Below are 19,665 nucleotides of genomic sequence, written 5' to 3' on the forward strand. Positions count from 1 at the left end.
GAGAGACAGAACTGGGAAGCGCCGGACTTTTAAACCATGAGATCTCGTGAGAACTCACTCACTATCACGAGAACAGCAAGGGGGAAATTCACCTCCATGGTCCAATCACCTCCCACCACGCCACTCCTCCGACACATGGGGATTACAATTCGAAATGCTATTTCCGTGGGGACACAGAGCCAAACCATATCAATTTCCAACCTTAACTATATAAAATAGAAGGAGGGGCCAGGCCCGGTGGCTCACGCCTGTAATCCCAGCACTTTGGGAGGCTGAGGCGGGTGGATCACCTGAGGTCAGGAGTTTGAGATCAGCCTGGCCAACATGGAGAAACCTCGTCTCTACTAAAAATATAATAAATTAGGTGGGTGTGGTGGCTGTAATCCCAGCTACTCAGGAGGCTGAGGCAGGAGAATATCGCTTGAACCAGGGAGGCGGAGGTTGCAGTGAGCTGAGATAGTGCCATTGGACTCCAGCCTGGGCAACAAGAGCAAAATTCCATCCCACCACCCCCTACCCCCACACAAAAAAAATAGAAGGAGCAATTACATATACAACTATAAACACAAGTCAAACTTGGGATACCACAAGGCAATAAAAACAAAAGAACTAATATTGCTATTTAGAACATGGTTGAACCTCACAGTCTTCTTGAGTGAAAATATCAGACACAAAAGGGCATGTTCTCTCTGCTTCCATCTGCATAAAGTTCAAGAGGAGCATGAAATATCCATGGCAACTGGAGTAGAACACTGCTGACTTTTGAGGGCCTGCTAAGGACCAGGAAAGAGCACATGGTAATTTTGAGGAAGGGGGAAAATATTCCATGTCTTGAGGTGGAAGGCAGTTGTATGAGGGTATACCTATGTAAAATTTTATCAAGCTGTACACATGACATTTGTACCGTTTATGGTGTATGTACACCCCAGTTATTAACATTTAAATTTATTGTTAGCAAAGTAGATTAAGCAAGCATTCCCCGGCATGGAACATAACAATGTTATTTGCCAAACAGACCCCTCTGTGTCCTTCTCCTTAGGATGAATGTGCATGGGCATTTACGAAATGAGGATTAGGTGTGTCCAGAGCAATTCCAGCCGGCAGAATTAGGACCAGGGAGAGAGTTTCCGGGAGGCACTTTTCAGCGCAGTGTCGGTGAACCCTAAGAAAGCTGTCCTGTTGGGATCGGCCGCCTTCACAACCCATCCCATTAGAAGGGCCCAAGTGAACCCTGGAATAATCCCCCCCACGAGGGTGTAGAGCAGTTCTCACAGTGTGATCTTCAACCAGCAGCATCAGCAGCTCCTGGGAACTTGCTAGAAATGCCAATTCTCAGGCCCACCCCAGAAACTCGGAGTCAGAAACTCTGGGGATGGGACTCCGCCATTTGTGTTTTAACGAGCCCTCTGGGTGATTCCGGCTTTTGCCCATAGAAAATAGGCATGTACCTTACACATTGTCTGTGTGCCTTACACATAGAAAAGTGTCAATAAAATGTGTTGTATGCAATTAGGCAGCACTTGGATTATCTCTAAGATTCTACAATAATTAGATGAGACTCTCTTTATGCTGCCAGCATGTACCTACTTAGTCTTGCTTCCAATCTCTCTCGTGAAAATGCTTTTTACAAGCTCCCTGAATTAATGCCATTCATGGCTGAGTAAAAGCACTGGGGATTAGAAAGTATAATTTCTCTGTTCATCATTCACTTGACTAGGCTCTTTGATATGGACCATGAGGAAGGATACTGTATGATTATTTTGGCTTCCTAGTGACCTCTGGTTTTACTAGCTCATGATGAAAATTCATGAGATTCAACTAAATGGGCTTATTTTACACATCCAAAGAATGGGTTGATTCTCAGTTTGGTTACTCACCAAGGAGCCTGGTTCCTGAGGCCAACCACCACCCAGGAAGAAGCAGATAGTAAATGTGACCCAATAAATTTTTCACTACTTTTTTTTTAAGTTTACTGGGAGCAATTCCAGAGGAGCATCTCTAGAAAATAGAATCATCTTTTTATTAAGGGGGAAAAAAATCTGTTAAGTAGGTTCATATGGGCTGTTCCACCGTTACTGACCAAAATCCCAGAGCAGAAGAACATGACTCCGTTTTTCCTTGCTGTGAATGGGGGCTCACCCTGCTTACCGCCACAGATATTTCCTAAGCACAAAAATGAGTGTCACCCACAGAGTCATCAGAGTCACAGGTTAATGAAGACCGCAAGGAAAGACATTGGTGCAGAACAAAAAAGAGGAAGAATCTGACCCACTTGTCTAATGAGAACCCATGTCTCTTTCCTCCTTCGTGTTCTCTCCTTCTTGCCCGCTTCTATGGCGAGCTGGAGCAGATGCTCCGATTTGAGGGAGGCCAAGTCTTCTAATCCCATCTTCCTGTCTTCATGCGGGCATTGGTGGTCCCATGCAAGACAACCCCAGGGACACACAACTGCTTCTCCTGCCCTCGGGAAAATTCATTCATGCTCTTCCTCCACTCACTGACTCTTCCCTGCCTCTCAGGCCACCAGGGCTCCCAGGGGGCTCTCTTCTTTTCTAAAGCCCAGTATTTTAGAGCAAGAAGTTTTGTGTTATCTTTGCAAACTACAGAATACCAAAGAGAGTGGGTTCTAGAGTGTGACTGAATCAAAACGACTGACTTAATATTCCTGAGCTTCAGTCCCACATCTGTTACATGGAAACAATTCCACAGTCACAGAATCATTGTTGAGATGAAGTGAGATCTCATATGTAATGTACCCCGTGTGGTGCCTGGCAGACAGTAGGTGCTCAATACATACTAGCTCCATCCTCTTCCCCTTCAGAAGTAGTTTTTTGTACTTTGTCCATTATGAAAGGCAACTTATAAAGAAAAAAATGCTCTTTGATAACATACAGTTCACATTTTGTCATAACAGTTTTCTCTATACCACTGAAAGCTTGAAAAAAAACAATATTTTAAAAGGACAAACACATAATAAACATTCATAACAGGAAATTCAATATATATACACATTATACATATGTCAATATACTTATATAAAGAATAATCTTTAAAAAAAGAATAATCTTTACAAAATATAATGAAGTCAGTAGCTGTCTGAAAGTCCCTTAAAATTATACACAGAATTTTGCACGTAAGCATAAATGTACATTTTTTTCTGAAGAAAGGATGCATTGATTTTGCCACATTCTCCAAGGACTCTAAAGAAAGTTAAGAACCATGCCTATAAGTGCCATTAAATATTCCTCTGTCTGATCCTATTAGGTAATGACAAAGTACTTTATAGCTTGTGCATCAGAGTTGAAGAGAACAAAACATATGTCCTTAGTGATGTCCTGATACATGGATGTTGGTCGCAAACATACAATCTTTTCCTAGACAATTATCACATGGGGAAAGATGGCAGCCAACTGCTATGTAAAATGCCAAAGGTGAAAAGATTGAGAAGAGCCCCATGCTCACAGCCACGGGCTGGAAGCGCCACCCTCTGGGTTGATAGGGAGAGGGATTTCCTGGCCTCTGTTTCCTGAGGGTCTGGGTTTTGGCTGCTGTCGGAGAAAAGCAGCCAACACCTGGTGCATTGACAAAAGGATTTCCCAACACACGCTGCCTGCTCATTTCCTCTTTAGAAAGAAGCTTAAATTGTCTATGTTTGTTTATGAACCCTGCTTACCTGGGATCCAACGAGGCAATTTCTTAAATATATGGAGGTCAAAAATACTGTGAATAATTGGAGCACTACCCTCTGAGGGTGGCAATAAAGACAAAACTCAAGCAAATCAGCAGAGGATTGAAAGAAAAACTGGTAACACAGAGGCAATGACGATGAGAAGGAATTTGGTTAAATACCTTCATAAGGCCGGGCGTGGTGGCTCACGCCTGTAATCCCAGCACTTTGGGAGGCCGAGGCAGGCGGATCACAAGGTCAGGAGATCGAGACCACCCTGGATAACACGGTGAAACCCCGTCTCTACTAAAAATACAAAAAAATAGCCAGGCATGGTGGCAGGCACCTGTAGTCCCAGCTACTCGGCAGGGTGAGGCAGGAGAATGGCGTGAACCCAGGAGGTGGAGCTCTCAGTGAGCCGAGATTGCACCACTGCACTCCAGCCTGGGAGAGAGAGTAAGACTCCATCTCAAAAAAAAAAAAAATACCTTCATAAGTCTCTTACTATCCACAGTTTTCTTTTGGGAAAGGATTTTTCTTCCCCCTATATGAATGTTTGGTATTTTAAATCCTTTTGGAAAACAGCATCATATAGATATGATAGCAACACATAGCACAGAATACTAATTCAAATTTACAGCTGAAGGGATTCAAACTCAACTGTAGTATTTTATAGTTAAGTAGATGTTTGCCCAGGTTTCTTAGCAAATCAGCTTTCTTCACTGCTTATTCAATGCTCTTCCTTCCTAAAATAATCGATTCCCAACTCTCAGTTTTCCATATTTGAAAAAATTTCCCAAGAGAGACTATGTGTGAAAACAAGTACAACTACCTCACCCAGCAAGCACACTTTCTAAAAGTTAACCCTTAAAAATATGCATTCGCAGGCCAGGCACAGTGGCTCATGCCTGTAATCCCAGCACTTTGGGAGGCCGAGGTAGGCAGATCACCTGAGGTTGGGAGGTCGAGACCAGCCTGACCAACATGGAGAAACCCCGTCTCTACTAAAAATTCAAAATTAGCGGGACATGGTGGTGCATGCCTGTAATCCTAGATACTCGGGAGGCTGAGGCAGGAGAATCACTTGGACCCGGGAGGCAGAGGTTGCAGTGAGCCAAGATCGCACCATTGCACTCCAGCCTGGGCAACAAGAGCGAAACTCCATCTCAAAACAAACAAACAAACAAACATGCATTATCAGGCCAGGCATGGTGGCTCATGCCTGTAATCCCAGCACTTTGGGAGGCCAAGGGGGGCAGATCACCTGGGGCCAGGAGTTCCAGACCAGCCTACCCAACATGGTGAAACCCTGTCTCTACTAAAAATACAAAAATTAGCTACTAGGGAGGCTGAGGCAGAAGAATTGCTTGAACCTGGGAGGCAGAGGTTGCAGTGAGCCAAGATTGTGTCACTGCACTCCAACCTGGGCGACAGAGTGAGACTCTGCCTCAAAAAAAAAAAAAAATATATATATATATATATATATACACACATATATATATATATATATATATATTCATTATCCCTTTCTGCCATCACGTGTCCATTGGAGACCTCAAATACTAGCTGCTCCAAGCATTTGAAATTCAACCAAATGGAAGCCCACCAGAAACAATGGTAGAGCAGCCAAGGAATATGAGATTGAGAGACTTCTGTCAAATGCCTTTGCAGTGTTCTCTGGCACGCAGGCAGAGCAGGGGCTAATAACCGAGAAAAGCAGAGTGGCACTTGGTGCAAACACACAGTGCAATATAATTCAGCCTTCAAAAGAAGAGAAATGTTGACATGTGGTACAACATGGATAAACTTTGAGGACATTATGTCAGGTGAAATAAGCCAGACACAAAAGAACAGATACTGTATAAGTCCACTTACATGAGGTATGCAAAGTTGTCCAGTTCATAGATGAGACAGAAAGGAGAACAGTGGTTATCTGGGACCAGGGGGAAGGAGAGATGAGGAGTCAGTGTTTAATGGGTACAAAGTTTCCGTTTGGGAGATGAAAAAGTTCAGGAGATTGGTAATACACCAATGTGAATAGACTTAACACTGCCAAACACTTAGAAGTGACTCAGATGGGCCGGGCATGTGGATCACACCTGTAATCCCAGCACTTTGGGAGGCCAAGGCAGGTAGATCACTTGATGTCAGGAGTTCGAGATCGGCCTGGCCAACATGGTGAAACCCTGTCTCTACTAAAAATACAAAAATTAGCCGGGCCTGGTGGCGTGAGCTTGTAACCCCAGCTACTGGGGAGGCTGAGGCAGGAGAATTGCTTGAACCCAGGAGGCAGAGATTGCCATGAGCCAAGACTGCACCACTGCACTCTTGCCTGGGTGACAGAGTGATACTCTGTCTCAAAAAAAAAAAAAAAAAAAAAGAAAGAAAGAAAAACAAAAAGAAATGGCTAAGATGGTAAATTTTACGTTGTGTGCTTTTTATCACAATTTTTACAAGGTTTTTAATTGCCAACTCTAAGTTCTGCAAAGGCAGTGACAACATCTTAGACGTCTGTAGATTCCAGGAACCTTGCACAGTGCCAGAAACATGTGAGAGTTCACGTCCAGCTTGCGGAACACTGAGGATGAAAATGATGAAATGCATTAGTGCATAGCTGGGCAGATGGACAGAGCAGCCCTTCAAGGGAACTGATGTTTCTCTTCCCGAAAGTGTTCAGGGGGTGTGGCAGATGCTCTTGGTGATCTGCATCACATCCCCCGGCCCACCTCTGGTTCAGCCACAGCTGCGATGGCCCAGGTCATACACGCTGACAACATCCACCACCCACAGCAAGCCAAGGCAGCAGGAAAAAGGAAGAAAAAGAGTGAAGCCTCACAGTAAAGAGGAGGAGTCTCACCGGTATTGGGCTACAGAGAAAAGCCAAAGCCTCTGTGCCACACTCTTGGGTTGACCGAGCCACAGCCAACGTCAAAACAAACAAGATAACATGGATTTTCATATTGGATTAAAAATCAAAACACAACCAACTATGGGGCCAAATGATTCATACCTGAATAATTTCTGTGTGAACAATGCTGGAAATCTTCACATAACAACCAGATTGTTTCCTGGCAAAGGTACAGAGATTTCGCAGAGGCCAAACAGGGTCCTGCCCTTCCAGCTGCAGAGCAGAGACTGGACCCAGGCCGGGACCCTGGAGCTGGGGGTTTCACAGCCAGTCACAGTGCAGCCCTTTAATAGGCAGAGTTGCCCGATTTAGCAAATTACAATACAGAATGCCTGGTTACGTTTGAATTTCGGATAAACAATGAATAATTTCCTAGTGCAAGCATGCCCTAAATATTGCACAGGACATACTGTTTCTCTGAATTCAAATGAAACTGGGCATCTTATATCTCATCTGGCAACCCTAGCTAAGGGGGATTTATCCAGATTTTCTGTAACCAGAATTTTCTGGAACCAAAGTTAGTTATTACTTTTGTCTCTTAATCCCTGCTTCATAACAACATAAGTGCTAGACCCAAGATCTGGCAAAATTTACCAACATAAGCCAAGAAAGTGCTGAAAATCTGATAGCACTGTCATAACCAACAATTATTTCCCCTCAGTTCCTTCAACAAACACCTGCTGAGCACCCATTCTATGCCAGGTGCCACACCAAGTGTCTACGAAGACAACCGAAGCCTTCACAGCAAAGGCAGATCATGATGCTCACAGAGCAAAGAAAAACATCAGAATAATTTCAAAAACAGGATGGTGGGCAAGGGGAGGGAAAGCATTAGGACAAAAGCTAATGCATGCGGGGCTTAAAACCTAGATGACGGGTTGATGGGTGCAGCAAACCACCATGGCACATGTATACCTATGTAACAAACCTGCACGTTCTGCACATGGATCCCAGAACTTAAAGTAAAAGAAAAAAAAGAAAATAAGAAGATAAAGTAAAAAAAAAAAAAATTAAACAGGTTCAATTCAAGCCCTTCTTGGGCATCAACTGAAATGCAGGACACTGTGCTAGTCTCTGGTTGAGGGGACTTGACCTTGCGGGATGTGTGGCTGGTCAGTAGCCTGTCCTCAAAGACAGCTGCAGTGTCAGCCACCAGGTCTTCCAAATAAAAGGTCATAAAGCTGTATTTCCAGTGGTTCTCTTCTTTCCAATGACGCTTCCTCAGTTCTTAGGATTATTTGAAGATTGACATTTTATTGGACACTTACACAAGAGTGATATGATTAAAAAGCAAGCCATAAATTGGTTAGTACCCAGTCCTTTTATTTGCCTTCCCACACATGTGAAGCACCCACAGAGAACAGCCAGAGAACACAGCAAACTGGCTTCCAGGGCATGTGGAGGAAGGGAGATTCTAACCACCTAGAATGTAATTTTTTCATTTTTAACAAAAGTCAAGGTGAATCTCACAGAACATGAAATTAACCTTTTTTTTTTTTTTTTTTTTTTTTTTTTTGAGACAGAGTCTCGCTGCTCTGTCTCCCAGGCTGGAGTGCAGTGGTACAATCTCAGCTCAATGCAACCTCCGCCTCCCACATTCAAGCGATTCTCCTGCCTCAGCCTCCCAAGTAGCTGGGATTACAGGCGCCCGCCACCAAGCGCAGCTCATTTTTGTATTTTACTAGAGATGGGGTTTCGCCATGTTGGCCAGGCCAGTCTCAAACTCCTGGCCTCAAGTTATCCACCCACCTTGGCCTTCTAAAGTGCTGGGATTACAGACCTGAGCCACCATGCCCAGCCAAAATTAACCATTTTAAGGTATACAAACAAATAGCATTTAGTACATCCACAATGTTGTGCAAACACCACCTCTATTAAGCTCCAAAACATCTTCATCACCCCAAGGAAACTCTGTAACCATCCAGCAGCCACTTTCCATTTCTCCTTCCTCCCAGCCCCAGGCAACCACCAATCTGCTTTCTGTCTCTACGGATTTGTGTGTTCTGGACATTTCAGCTAAATGGAATCATACACATGTGACCTTTTCAGTCTGGCTTCTTTCACTTAGCCTAATGTTTTCGAGACTCCTTCACATTGTAGCATGTATCCGTGTTGTGGCCTGTATCCGTGCTGTAGCATGTGTCTGTATTATAGCATGTATTCATGTTGTAGCATGTATCTGCATTGTAGCATGTGTCCATGTTATACCATGTATCCACATTATGGCATGTATCCATGTCGTGGGATGTGTCCATGTTGTACCATGTATTCGTGTTGTGACATGTGTCCATGCTGTAGCATGTATCTGTGTTGTGGCATGTGTCCATGTTGTACCATGTATCTGTGTTATCACATGCATCCATGTTATGGGATGTGTCCATGTTGTACCATGTGTCCATGTTGTCCGGGTTGTCACATGCGTCCATGTTGTAGCATGTATCTGTGTTGTAGCGTGTATCCATGTTGCAGCATGTGTCCCTGTTGTAGCATGTGTCCATATTGTAACATGCATCCATGTTGCAGCATGTCTCCGTGTTGTGGCATGCATCCATGTTATCATATGTATCTGTGTTTTTGCATGTGTCCATGTTGTAGCATGTATCCATGTTGTAGCGTGTGTCCATGTTGTAGCATGTGTCCATATTGTAACATGCATCCATGTTGTAGCATGTGTCCGTGTTGTGGCATGCATCCATGTTATCATCTGTATCTGTGTTTTCGCATGTGTCCATGTTGTAGCATGTGTCCATATTGTAGTATGTGTCCATGTTGTAGCATGTATCCATGTTGTAGCATGTGTCCGTGTTGCAGCATGTGTCCATGTTGTAGCATGTGTCCATGTTGTAGCATGTGTCCATGTTGTAGCATGCATCCATGTTGTAGCATGTGTCTGTGTTGCAGCATGTATCTGTGTTTCATTCCTTTTCATGCCTGGATAATATTCCATTGTATGCATATACCACATTTTGTTTTTCCACTCACCTGTTCAGGAGCATTTTTGTTGTTTCCACTTTGGGGCTACTGTGAATACTGCTACTGTAGATATTTCTGCACAAGTATTTAAGTACCTGCTTTCAGTTATTTTGAATATATACCCAGAGGATGTGCTCCATCTTTACATCAATGACTCTCAATCCTGACTATACTCTCTAGTAACCTAGAAGGGTTTAGAAAGAATTCCAGACAACCCACTCTAGACAAGTCCTACGCTAGCCTAGACAAGTGAATTTGAATTTATTAGGGTGGGGCTACGGAGCTGTACTTTTGGGTGTGATATTCTATACATGTATATTAAAAACTTAAACATCTATAAGTAATTTAAAAATTTTAGTTATTTGTAAAGTTAAGAATAATGCTGACTATTTTTTCTGCCACTCAACAGGTGTAGTCGTATGACTTTCATGGGTTACTCTTTCTAGTCCCTGCTTTTTAAAAAAAGTTTTGTGGAAGTTTAATTTACACACCATAAGATTTACTAACTTTAAGTGTACAATTTACTATATACCTAGCATAGGTGCTCCGTAAGTGTTTGTTGAAGGAACTGAGGGAGAAATAACTGTTGGTTATGACAGTGATATTAGGTTTTCAGCATTTTCTTGACTTACATTGATAAATTTTGCCAGATCTTGGGTCTTGCTAGATCTCTTAACTTGCTCGCTTTAACTTTTTAAGGAACCTTCAAATATTTTCCTGCTTCATTTTACATTCCTACCAGCAATGTACGAGGGTCCTAATTTTTCCACATCTTCCTCAAGGCTTGTAACTTTCCTTTGTTTGTTCCATTATAGCCATCCTAGGGTGTGAGAAGTGGTTTTGGTTTGCATTTTCCTAATGACTAATTGTGTTGAGCACCTTTTCTGATGCTTTTTGGCCATTCATATGTCTTCTTTGGAAGGACGTCCGTTCAAGTCCTTTGCTCGTATTTTAATTGGGTTGTTTATCCTTTTGTGGTTGAGTTGTAAGGATTCTTTGTATATTCTGGACACTAGACTCCTATCAAATATATGATTTGCAAATATTTTCTCCTATTCTGTAGGTTGTCTTTTTAGAATGTATTTTTTTAAGAGTATAACCTGATACTCTAACTCTTTCTTTCATGTTCTTAAGGGCCAAACACTTCTCGGTGATGAACCAGATGGCAGGAGAACATGAAAACAGTTACAAAGGTCTCCCCATTCCTAGAGTTAAGATTTCCTTTTAATGTTTAGGTTAGCGCAAGGTCTTGTAAGTCCCTCAGTTTTGATAGAGATGAGGAATTGAGGTTACCCAGGAACCCCAGGTGGCAGCTTGGAAACGGGGTCAAGCAGCCCAGGGGTAAAAAAAAAGAGTTTAGAAAACAAAGGGGTGGGAACTAAAGCGAAATATTGCTAGAAAACAGGATATCACAGTCTAGACCCCAAACTTTATTGTCTGTTGCAATCACAAGGGGATCTTCTTAATAAAAATACTGACACCTAGTTTCCATCGGCAGCTATTTGATTTCATTGGCATGGGTGAGGCTTAAGCAATAGATTCATAAAAGCTCCCTGTGGATTCTAACGGGCGGCAAAGTTTGGGAACCACTGAGATTGGCAATGGAGCCGTCAAACCACAGGGATGAAGGCTGACGCTAAGCCAGACTTGGAGCCTCTTCTCTCAATGTGGAGTTGGGGTTGGAGCAGGAGGACTGTGGGAAGGGCAAGTCCCACAAGTCCAAGAAGCCAGAGAGGGACTCAAGTACCTTTAAGAAGCTCTTTTTTGACACCAAATGTCCTGAACAATCATGCTTTTCTCCAAAAGAAGATGAGATACCTAATTTAACGAGCTTAAGACTGTATTACGAAGACTGCACCAGCCCACTGAGCTTGGCTATTGGGATTTCTCCATCTCTGGTCTCCATGTGGAAGAGCAGAAGCAGGAGATGGGAAGAGGTTGTTTCCACCAACCACATAATTCTACACTGGCCTGTATCTGAGAGTGAAAACTTGTCGGTGGAAAAGAGGAACAAAATACACTTTAACAAGGATCTAAAGTCAGAGTAAACTGAGGGGCCCCATGAAATTGAGAAACAACTTTGTTTAATTTTTTTTTTTTTTTAAACCAAATCTGACTCCATCACCCAGGCTGGAGTGCAATGGCAAAATCTCGGCTTGCTGCAGCCTCCGCCTCCCGGGTTCAAGCAATTCTCCTGCCTCAGCCTCCCAAGTACCTGGGATTACAGGCATGGGCCACCACGCCTAGCTAATTTTTGTTTTTTTTTGTTTGTTTGTTTGTTTGTTTTTAGTAGAAATGGGGTTTCACCATGTTGGCCAGGCTGGTCTTGAACTCCTGACCTCAAGTGATCCACCCACCTTGCCCTTCCAAAATACTGGGATTACAGGCATGAACCACTGCACCTGGCCCAATCTTGTTTAATTTAAAATCTGCTTCTGTAGGTCAAGGTTTTGATATAGTTAATATTCCTAAGGTCTGCTGGAAAATCCAAGGGAATAGATCTCAACCTTCACTGAGCATCTGAATTAGCTGCAGTGCTTTTAAAAATATAGCTGTTTGAAGTCTACAGGGATGACGAGTGGATCGGCGCTTGCCTGGGGCTGGGGTAGCAACAGGATGTGACTGCAAATGGGTACAGGGATCCTTTTGAGGTGGTAGCAGTGTTCTAAAGTTGGACCCTGATGATGGTTGTACAACTCTGCCAATGTACTAAAAATCATTAAATTATACACTTCAAATGAGTAAATGTTACAGTGTGTAAATTAAACTTCCCTAAAACTTTTTTAAAAAGCAAGGAATAGAAAGGATAAACTATGAAAATCATACCACCACACCTGTCAAGTGGCAGAAAAAAATAATCAGCATTATTCTTAACTTTACAAATAACTAAAAATTTTTTAATCACTCATAGATTTTTAAGTTTTTAATATACATGTATAGAATACCACACCCAAAAGTACAATTCCGTAGCCCCACCCTAATAAATTCAAATTCACTTGTCTAGGCTAGGGTAGGACTTGTCTAGAGTACATTGTCTGGAATTCTTTCTAAACCCTTCTAGGTTACTAGAGAGTATAGTCAGGATTGAGAGTCATTGATGTAAAATCACAAGGATAATAAAGTAAGTAAGGTATTCTTTTTCTCACTTGATTTTTCTCATTTTATTTTACCCCTAGTCATTGGGGATCTTGTCATAAATGAAAATTTTCTGCCAAAAAAAGTATTGGAATCATGGCAGGGGTAGTAATTTAGGTGCCATAAGTGAGACAGTAGGAAGTTTATGAGTTTAGCAAAGACAGTAGAGTAACCAGCCTTAAAACAATCACACAGTGGGAATATCTGTCTCGGAATACCAGTGAGAATATACCTTCAGAAATCACACATCCCAGGCATGTTTCAGGAAAGCATTCATTTCATTTAAGAGCTCTGTTCCACTGAGCTCTTAAAGCATGAGAATATTGTAGAGGATAAGAACTGCGGAAGTGGAGAACGGAGAGACAGAAGAGACAGGGAGTCTTGTATTTCACCGTATACCAATTTGTAATGCTTGAGATTTTCAACCATGTACCTGTGTTAACTATTTTAATAAACAGAAATTATAATGTTTCATCTTCCAAAATACGTCTCACAGGATTGCCTTTTACACTGGGAAAGATCCCATTAATTTACAATTCAACAGATGTGGGTTCAATCCTGATACACCATAAAGTAAACTGAGGCAAAGGTGGATTGTATTGCTCTTAGTCTTTCTTTTTATTTTTATATTTAGGAAAAGAGTTGGAATTTGAACTCCACCCACAGTAATGTACAGTCTATTTAATGAGGAGGTAGATAGTGCAGTGGTTAAGGGTATAACTTGGAATAAAATAGACCTATGTTTAAATTCTATTTCTATCCATAATTAAATATGAGACCTTGTCCATATTACTGAACCTCTGTTTTAGTAAGTAAGGTTTCTCAGCTTCTTCATAATTAAAATGGGGATTGAAAAAAAAAAGCTAAGAGGGTTGTTATAAAAATTGCATGAGATAATACACTCTGCAAGTGCTTAGTCCAGTATCTAGCACACAGTAGTAATCCTCATCTAGAATTGCATCTCTAAAGATGAAAATGGGTCCGTGGTGGCCAGACGCGGTGGCTCACGCCTGTAATCCCAACACTTCGGGAGGCCGAGGCGGGCGGATCATGAGGTCAGGAGATCGAGACTATCCTGGCTAACACAGTGAAACCCCGTCTCTACTAAAAACACAAAAAATTAGCTAGGCATGGTGGTGGGCGCCTGTAATCCCAGCTGCTGGGGAGGCTGAGGCAGGAGAATGGCGTGAACCCGGGAGGCGGAGCTTGCAGTGAGCCGAGATCGCGCCACTGCACTCCAGCCTGGGCGACAGAGCAAGACTCCGTCTCAAAAAAAAAAAAAAAAAAAAAAAAAGGAAAGAAAAGAGAAAGAAAATGGGGCCATGGTGAGAGATTTACTTAGACAAATTCCAGAAGTTAGATTTCTTAACACAGCCAGATATATCAGCGGAATGTATTGGCTTGGACCTCATTCACACAATCATAGTTTTGGTGCAAGCCCAATTCCCGTTTGATCTTTAGCCTGGATTTCTTCTGGAAAAACACAGCCGTGTCCAGACAAAATCACAACATCCTGTGCTTCAAGCTGCTAAGGCTGCCATTTTGCAGGAACAATAACCGCTGAGCTCTGAAAGACGGGAGTGGGGAGCAGCAAAAAGGGAATCCGTCCACTGCACCTGGCTCTGGGACATGCTTGTAAAAGCTTCATGTTCTGGACGGCAAAGTATCTGCTTTGGTACAAGGAGCTAAGAAAACAATTTCCTTAAAAACAAACAGATCCCAAGAGATCAACCGTTTGGAAAAATTCCTCTGAGACACTAACAGGCCCCGAATATAAACAGTAAGCAACTTTTTTTAGCTAACAGTCATAATTCATACTCCCTCCAAACAAAACACATACACACCCCACAACACGTACACATCTCTGAAGAGTCATTATGATTCTGAAAATTAGGCAAAACACATTTCATTACTGCAACAGGACTCCCCTCTGAACTTTCTGCTGACACAGCTACTGAATGTGTTCTCATCCCAGACACACTTCACAGATACTCTACCCTCCTTACGAGATCCTGACAACTCTGCCCCCTGAGAAAATACTTCTTTCCCACAGTTGCACATGAGAAAATTTTCTTCCGAGGTACTGTTAGAGAGAAATGAAATTTTTAAACATTCTTAGTTATTTGTGTTTGCTTTTCTTTTTATTTATTTATCTATTTTTTTCATAGAGACAAGTTCTTACTATGTTGTCCAGGCTGGTCTCGAACTCCTGATCTTCCCACCTTGGCCTCCCAAAGTGCTGGGATTACAGGTGTGAGCCACCATCCCTGGCCTGCTTTTCTTCTATAGTTGGAAGACACTCAATTAGCTACCTATTGTTTAACAGGCATTATGTTAAGTGCTAAGGAGACACAGGTTAATCAGAAACAGACCTGCTTTCGAAGGCACCAATGATCTTATTACAGAGGTAAGTTTTGCAACAGAAAAAAGTCAATATAATGTGAAAACTAGTAATAATTGTTAAGCTCTCATTCTGCGGCCAACCCTTTACATACATGAGCACTTCACAATGACCCATGAGCTAGTTATTACCCCTGTTTCCCAGATGTGCAAGCCAAGTCTTACAGCCTTGCATTTTTTACAAGGTTACAATTAACAACTGAACTAAAATCCATTAACCATACAGCTACCACCTGCATGACCTAAGAATGGCATATTGGATCTCATGCCATTTCTAAATGCCAGGTACCTTGACAATATTTTTGCTTTTTCTAGATACCAGCTAGATCTGGATTAAGAATGTCAAGCTCATTGTTTGGAGTCAACACGTAACAAAGGACTTGAGTCCAACACATAACAAAGGACCTGGGTCTCTCGCAGAGCCAGGAAACGCTCAGTCTGTGAGAGTGAATGGCCTCTCACATAGTCATTAACTCAACTGCATGCTGAGGGAGAAAGTGTATTTTCCACACTGTTTGCCCTTCCATAGACCAGCTCTAGGCCTTGGTTATTTTTGCATTATGTTAAATACCAACATTCTCTGATTCCGCTTGTCCAGGCAACTCTCTCTCTCTTCTCCTGCCGATCTTATCCCTAAATATCCTGGTCCAAGAAGACTTCCTGGGTCACTCTATGATTGTGCAGCCGCAGGCACTGAATACAGATTCTGCACATACTCTGCTCATCATTTACCATTTCTCCACTCTCAATGTCACAATTCTCTGAAATCTTAAAATTCCAGTCCTGGTGCAATTTTTGAACATTCCTGTCTCATCCAATTCAACACTGACCAGGCTCACTGGTATATTAAGTATACAGCCCAACACAAGTTAATATTTAATATATACTATTAGTTGAAATTCATATAGTAACTAAAGTCACTCTTTTAGACTTTGTGAAAACCAGAAAGCCCCCTCCCAAAAAAAGAAAAAAAATACGGTGATTAAAACTAGATTATACTGTAATTTTTCATTTCAATAAATGAAGAGCTATTTTAAAAATCAGAATTTGAGAAAATTTAAAAATCAGAATGATTCTGCTAATGAATCAAGATGCCTGTATCTTACATCTATACTAAGCATTTTTCATTATTTAAATTTAGAAAGAATATAACATATTGCTGAATGTTAAAAAACAGATTTTTAGAAAATGGCCCCACAATCTCATACCCCTGATACAAAATGATTATTTTCTATAACTTTCTAGTATTTTATCAGCTTCATATTTAACATTATAGTACATATACAATTTGCCTTCTCTTCTCTGCCACATGCTGAATTGTTTTATAATCGTAATTTACTAATCTCTTCCATATAATTGAATCTTTAGGCTGATGGAATGTTTTTGCTACCACAAATATTATCAAACGAGCTTGTGCATATGACATTCCCAATATGTTAGATGTTTTACCTAGGATAGATTTCCAGAAGTGGTATTATTGCATCAATAACTCATACATTTTTAATCTCCTGTTACAGCATGGGCTGTATTTTATTTTTAATTAAAAAAAATGTGCCGGGTGCGGTGGCTCACACCTGTAATCGCAGCACTTTGGGAGGCCGAGGCGGGTGGATCACGAGGTCAGGAGTTTGAGACCAGCCTGACCAACATGGTGAAACCCCGTCTCAACTAAAAATACAAAATTAGCCGGGTGTGGTGGCACATGCCTGTAATCCCAGCTACTCAGGAGGCTGAGGCAGCAGAATCGCTTGAACACGGGAGGCTGAGGTTGCAGTGAGCGGAGATCTCGCCACTGCACTCTAGCCTGGGCGACAGAGGACTTCGTCTCAAAAAAAAAGAAAAAAAGTACCAGTTGCTGTCTTAGCTTCATTGCTATCATTCCAGTTCCTACAAAAATGCAAAGGCTTTGCTGAAGGGAAGGGTGCAATCTCTTGTATATTTCTCTGAAGCCAAGGACCAGCTGGGTGTTTTCACTACAGATCTGCACGAACCCAGCACGCAGGACTCACCTTCCCCGCGCCCACTGCCCCTCTGCCTGCTGTTGTGAAGCGGCAGCACCTCCAGGGATGCGATGCCCGCGCTCTCCAGGATATTCACGTCCACGCTCAGCCTCCCGGACAGCTGCTGGGGCCGCACGCTGATGCTGTGCTCGTACTTGCCCAGGCGCCTCTGCAGAAGCTCCTCATAACTCAGGAAAAAGGCGGCTTTGTCCTTGCTGGGAATCACTGCAGAAGCTCTGAATATTTCAGTCCCCTTCTCTCTGTCAGGAAAAAGGAAAAGGACCCCAGGGAGGTTCAGAAGAGGATAGAGCCAGGTTCCCTCAGTCCCCACAGGGCACCAGCCATACCCTCTCAACCAGCCTGCCAGGGAGACCCATGGGTGTGAGTGTGAGTCCTGAGAAAGGAAAAATAAAAATTCATATTAGAAGAAGTGAAACCCCGTGCTAGAGGTAGGTCACGAAGGGTCAAAGAATACCGACCAGGACAGGATTCTAAGAATACTGTCCTACCTCTCCCTGAGACAGACCCAAGGGAGCAATGGGAAAGGACGTTGAGTAGGTGAACTGCTAGAAGAGAGAGCTTTGGAGTGAAGCTGTGAATTGTGCTCTCCCTTTACAAGGATGGCCAATGAATCTTGGCATTTTACATAACTTTAAAATAGCTAACATACTAGGTTTTCACATCTTAGTAAAGTTTGGTGGATATGTTTAGCAGGAAAGGTAGGGAATAAAGGACTCCAAGGCTGACAAAAATACACTCCAGATGCTTTCAGTACTTGGAGTGAGGGTTCTCTTATTCAAAATGGCAGACTGATCACTAGAGGAATAAGTGGGAGTGGCAACTATTAGTAGGTAAGACACTTCAAGAAGTTTCCAGAAAGCTTGGGGTGTTCAGTAGAGCAAGAATTTTATAGCTCAGAACATGCAGCAAAGGGCTGCAGCAAAGGAGAGAACCCAACTGTGTGGCAGAATCAGAGAGAGTGCAGGCTCTGAATTCAGGACACCACAAGATGGAAGGGAAAAGGGAGACCCAGTATAGACAGGATAATTCCAAGTCCAATGTGAATGAATGACTAAGCTGATAGGCTTTCTATACTCCTCCTTCCCAGAACTGGAAAGAGACACAAGTATTGAAATGGAAAAATTCAAGCACTGAGCAGAATGAATGAAAAGAGACTGACACTGAAACCCGCCATTGTAAAACTTCAGAACATCACATAGAGAAAACGTAAAAGTGATGTTATCTGGTCCCATTAGATGTATCATCAATACTACTGGATGTTATAAGACATTGGAGCAATGCCTCAAAGTTCAAAAGGAAAAGTATTTTGACCTTAAAGTCATACACAGCCAAAATATTAATCAAGGTCTCAGAAAGTTTACTTCTCATGCACCCATTCTGAGAAAGTTACTTCAGAATATAACTTCTGCAAAATAAAGGTGAAAGCCAAGAAAGAGGAAAATGTGGAATACACGAAATAAAAAAGCCAACCCAGAAGAATATGAAAAGAGATACCAGGGTAAAAGTTTTGCATCAAGGCTGAAAAGCAATGAAAGTATTTCATGGATATAAAGGCATCCATGTTTTAATAGCTCTGAAATCAGAATGTCTCCCAATCAGTGATGTCTTTCAGCTGCTGTTGGCCAGATATCAGGAGTGATAAGGATGTCACTGCTTGCAGAAACTTGTTCATAGCTGTTCATTTTGTTATGTTAAATCATAACATATTTTAAATAATGGTTATGTGTCTCGCTAGATGTTATATCATTTTATGTCATAAGAAAAAAGAAAAGCAGTTAGAAACTCCAGGAAAAACAGAAACATATGTCATGATTCAACTAAACTAATCTGTAGTGTGACTCTGAACAATTGTGATAAAGACCACTTGGGATAAATCTATAGTCTAACAGAGTTAGGTTTTAATAACTTGCCACAGCAAGGGAGACCACATACCAGAGGCACGATGAGGCAACTCATCAAACAAAGAAAGAGACAGGGTTTTTATAGAATTAGGGGAAGGATGGAGTATAGGTTAAATTTAAATAGAGCAGTGTTCGGACAGGCTCAAAGCAAAGGCTGTGTGTAAAACCATCATTTCCGCCTGGACTGACAAGCAGACTAAAGATTCTCTATGTCTTTAGAAACTACGACATTAAGATAAATGTGGAATTTTGTGCCTTTGAAAATCCCTTATCTGAAGCTCTGGACCTTGGTTGCTTTTCTGTATCAAAGTGAACCCATGGCTCCTGTCCTCCAGACAAGAGTGAGGCATTCCCTTGTCACTAATAAAATTTCCAACAGCAAAGTTTCTGGCAGTCTATAATTTTAGAGAACTAAATTTCTCAAAATGATGTCTTTTTATTCATGAGGAAAACCGGGTTACCAGGTTCACACCATTTTATCTAGATACAAAGATCATTTTTCTGCCAAGGGGATGAAGGCCTACACATTGGGCTGGTGAAGAGGAAAAAATAATCTTAGTGTACTAGGTGGCTCTGCATGCAGTTCATGTTATTTCTATAGGCATTAAAAAGCAATTGCTATGTATTGGTTTCAATGTTTAGATTCCATTTATAAACAAA

At 42.0% G+C, this 19,665-nt stretch overlaps 1 protein-coding gene across 3 annotated transcripts in view; it reads right to left on the reverse strand.

The window, feature by feature from the left end:
- Positions 1–19,665, reverse strand: part of ITIH5 (inter-alpha-trypsin inhibitor heavy chain 5) — a 106,820-nt gene that overhangs the window by 60,140 nt on the left and 27,015 nt on the right. For all 3 annotated transcript variants that reach the window (XM_016962616.4, XM_016962617.4, XM_063781343.1), the window contains one exon: positions 17,093–17,343. In XM_016962616.4, the coding sequence (XP_016818105.3) occupies positions 17,093–17,343 (251 nt within the window). The remainder of the gene's footprint in view (positions 1–17,092; positions 17,344–19,665) is intronic.

Source organism: Pan troglodytes, chromosome 8 (assembly GCF_028858775.2).
Source record: "Pan troglodytes isolate AG18354 chromosome 8, NHGRI_mPanTro3-v2.0_pri, whole genome shotgun sequence".
Classification (NCBI taxonomy): Eukaryota; Metazoa; Chordata; class Mammalia; order Primates; family Hominidae; genus Pan; species Pan troglodytes.